General features: G+C 44.6%; 1 protein-coding gene across 1 annotated transcript; it reads left to right on the plus strand.

Annotated features, from left to right (window-relative positions):
* The first annotated feature begins 399 nt into the window (after positions 1-399).
* Positions 400-1361, plus strand: LOC119388911 (uncharacterized). The gene is made up of 2 exons (XM_037656271.2): positions 400-704; positions 994-1361. The coding sequence occupies exons 1-2, from the start codon at positions 433-435 to the stop codon at positions 1346-1348; spliced, it is 627 nt and encodes a 208-aa protein (XP_037512199.1). The 5' UTR covers positions 400-432; the 3' UTR covers positions 1349-1361.
* The last annotated feature ends 2337 nt before the right edge of the window (positions 1362-3698 follow it).

Consider the following 3698-nt stretch of genomic DNA (forward strand, 5'->3'; position numbering starts at 1 on the left):
CCGTTTTTTTTGGTGCACACTGAAAGTACGCTAAATTTTTTTTTTTTAATACCGCCCAAAAAAGAAACGAAATACACACATAGCTGTTCCACGCAGCAATGAGGATAGGTCCTGTCGGCCGCAAAGGTTTGCTGGATCTGTGCACGTGGCGGAGTAAAACTGCATTGCTGCGCCATTTACCGTCAAACGGCGTGGTGTTGAGGCTATTGGCCGTGTGACGGTAGGTGGCGCAGCAATTCAGTTTTTCGTCGCCACTCGAGGCGCTGCAGATCCGCAAACTTTTTCGGCCGACAGTACATGCTAACACAACACCTTGGATGGGATCGGAAAGGCAGCTCATTGCTACGAAGCTTCGCAAAAGCCAATGGCAGACCTTTAGTGCAGTTTGAAAGAGGGACTTGTGTTGGCTACGTCTGCGACGGTGTCGGAACGATGAGCATTTTTCTCTCTCTATATCATTCGCAGGCACGTCCCATGTGCGGCGACGTCTTCTACACCGTCTGCCGCCCGAGCACCGAACGCGAGTTCCACTACAGGCGTTCGGTGAATGCATGCGTCGAGACGGCCGCTGACGTTGTGCACTCGTGCAACCGGGGAGTCAACAGGTTCGCCTCGCTCGCCCACTGTCGCCGAAGCTGCACGCATGCGGGGCGTCGTCCTGCCAAGCAATGCTTGGGCAAGCCGTTGCTCACAAGCTGTGCCAGGTACTTTATACGCGAGCCCATTCTTGTGCTCAGCGCGATCTGTATAAGAACCTTTATAAGGAAGCTTCCAATCCATTTCGTGACACTTATTGAGGGCCGCACTCCTTGAGTATTGGTCGAGATCTCAGATAGTCAGAGCTGTAACCCTCCACGACCAAATGTAAGGCGTTACACAATAATGATTACGCAGAAGCTGACCGTGCATTTCAGCTTCAAGCTATCTTGGACGTACAATGCGCAATGAACTTGAAGCAGTAATTGCAACACATGTATTGCGTTTGCGGTGCAGGCAGGACGTTCTGTTCAGCTGGTGGGTCTTCGAGGGCCGCAGATGCGTCCCTTGGAACTTCCCTTCGGGCGGATGTCCCGCCAACGACAGCGCCGTCTTCCACACGGTACACGAATGCAGGTCGCGCTGTTTAAACGGAAAACAGCGGGACTCCCAATGCCTTCCTCCCCGAGCGGTTGCCTGCGATAGCCGCCATCTGAAGTATCCCTTCTTTGCCGACTTGTCCATGGACCACGTACGGTGCCTCCGATCATCGCCCGATGTGCTGCAACACCGCCGGTGCCTGATTGGAACGAACAGGTTCCGCACACGCGAAGCGTGTATGGCGACGTGCAAAAACAGGCCACTGGGCTAAGCAGCGCTTCATTTTTTTTTCGAATGTAAAACTTGTAGCTCTTGCACTGTCTCAAGCGTCTGTACTGTGAGTTTTACTTGTCTAATCATTGTTGACCTTATTAGAGTGTGGCGGATGCAGATATCGTTGCTGATATTGTCACCGCTCCATTATGCCATATCTTTAACAGTCCTTTAGCTAATAGGATCTTTCCTGATTGTATGAAAATGGCTAAACTGATTGTATTGCGCAAACGAGGCCCCGTAAATGATCTAAATAACTACAGATCGATATCGGCACATCCTATTTTTGCAAAAGTGCTTGAACGTTTCGTAAAGTGCCGACTAAATAATGACTAGATGGCAATCATGCCCTTGTGTTGTGGATCAGCAGTTTATATATACATATATATATATATATATATATATATATATATATATATATATATATATATATATATATATATATATATATATATATATATATATATATATATATATATATATATATATATCAGAGAGAGAGAACTTCATTCGCAGTCAATTGGATGTCATTTTCATATAAAAGCAGTATTGAAAAAGTGCACTCAGTTTTACGTAGCATGCGCTGGGACAACCGTATACATATGCGTGTTATGCATGTAATATTAATTAAAACCACAGATAATGAAGCCAAGGAAGGTACAGGGGCGCTAATTGTAATAGTTTTTATCAGTGCATTGTGCCTAATCGTGATACAGATGTGAAGTAAAGTGGACGCAAACACAACTTGCCGCCGGCGGGGACCAAACCTGCAGCCTTTGAATAACGCGCACGATGCTCTACCAAATGAGCTACTACGGTGGCGGTAGTCCTCCCGTCCATTTGATCGGGTTTTTATGTGCATGCAAACCTGGGAGTCAGCGCGACTCGGAGGCATGGCTGCGGGTGTGGAACACTTTCTTTGCTCGCTGGCGTCGAGTAACACGTGATCCTTTAACGATCGGACAGCTGACCAATAAGCCGTCGCATACTACCTGACGGAGTATGTCTTCACATGTATAACACAATACTACAATACACTTAAACAGTACAATTAACCTGGCTTTATTATCTGCTGTTTTTCATAACGTTTGTGTCAAACAAATAAACGAGCCCTCAAAATTCGCTGCTTTCATTTATGCATGTAATAGTGTCACAAGCAACACTATTTGCACATTAACCACTTCATGCATTAACAATTTTATGCATGAATAAGATTATGCAGATGGCGGCCTTCCCAGCAGTATACATTTGTATCACTCAATGAAATTTCGTTTGTCTAAAAGCTGCTCACTAATAATTGCCTTTTTAAATATAGGTAACAATGACTGCGCCTTTTCTTTTCCGTAATTAGTACTAGACTTTCTTGCCCATGTGCAGGTTTGCGCATAATATATTTGGCTTGTTTCGATAATAGTTAAATTAGTGTTTCTACCGCGTTGTTATCATTGTTATTACTATTATTGTATTACTATTGTTGTTCACTTGTCAATCCCAAGTTGTTGTTTCTTTAAGTAAGAGCTTGTGGTATTAGAGACAAGACACGTAGTACATTCTTTATACTCACCGTATTTGTATATGCAACGTTGCTTGGAGGGCCCTCCGGACCTCTTTGTGTAGTTTGTAATACTTCTCTCTTGTAATTGATTTATTGATTTTATATGTATTTCGTTAGTTGTATTAAGTGTTGATGTATTTTGTTAGTTGTATTAAGCGTTGTAGTAGATTCCTTGTGCTGCAATATCACTAGAGTAAAGTTGTTTTGTTTTGTTTCATACACGTCTCTGATCTCTTCACTGTCTCTGCTTACGTACGGAACGAACTAACCTGTTGTCATTCCCGTCACCGACTTCGCGCTGGCGACGCTGGTGGCAGCTTGTAACACACCCGTAAAAACAAAATCGCTTGGCTCAGGCCGCACCGCATTGTTTGCGCAACTTCTCGATTGTTATAGACCATCTGGTAAGATAGCGCCAACGACAAAAGTAGTCGAGATTACTCTAGAGCTAACGTGAGTCGCCGCGTTAACGCTGAAAATTTTTTATCATTCATGTATAAAAGACGACGCGTTCCGCCGACGATCAGATTACCGACTGTGATCGCCCCTATCAGTGTACGTGTATTGCTTGTGCTTCGACTTTTCATTTTCTTGGCACAAGTTCGCCCAATAAAGAGTGTCGTCTTTAACGGCCCGAGTGCCGTCTTACTGACCGTCACGATCACGTGGCGATATATTAGCCGCTATGCGAGACGCAGTTATTTCATTGTTTTGTCCTTCGCCTATGGATTCGCTCTATAGGCCTATATGTTTGTACTGTAACCCAGAAAAGCAAAAACGCAATTGGCCACAA

The sequence above is a fragment of the Rhipicephalus sanguineus genome, chromosome 4 (genome assembly GCF_013339695.2).
Source record: "Rhipicephalus sanguineus isolate Rsan-2018 chromosome 4, BIME_Rsan_1.4, whole genome shotgun sequence".
Lineage (NCBI taxonomy): Eukaryota > Metazoa > Arthropoda > Arachnida > Ixodida > Ixodidae > Rhipicephalus > Rhipicephalus sanguineus.

Bases quoted from the DNA above. Each gene is read 5' to 3' on its own strand.
- LOC119388911 (XM_037656271.2), top strand. From the start codon at position 433: ATGAGCATTTTTCTCTCTCTATATCATTCGCAGGCACGTCCCATGTGC. The intron at 705-993 runs GTACTTTATACG...TTTGCGGTGCAG, and splicing joins TTGCTCACAAGCTGTGCCAG to GCAGGACGTTCTGTTCAGCT.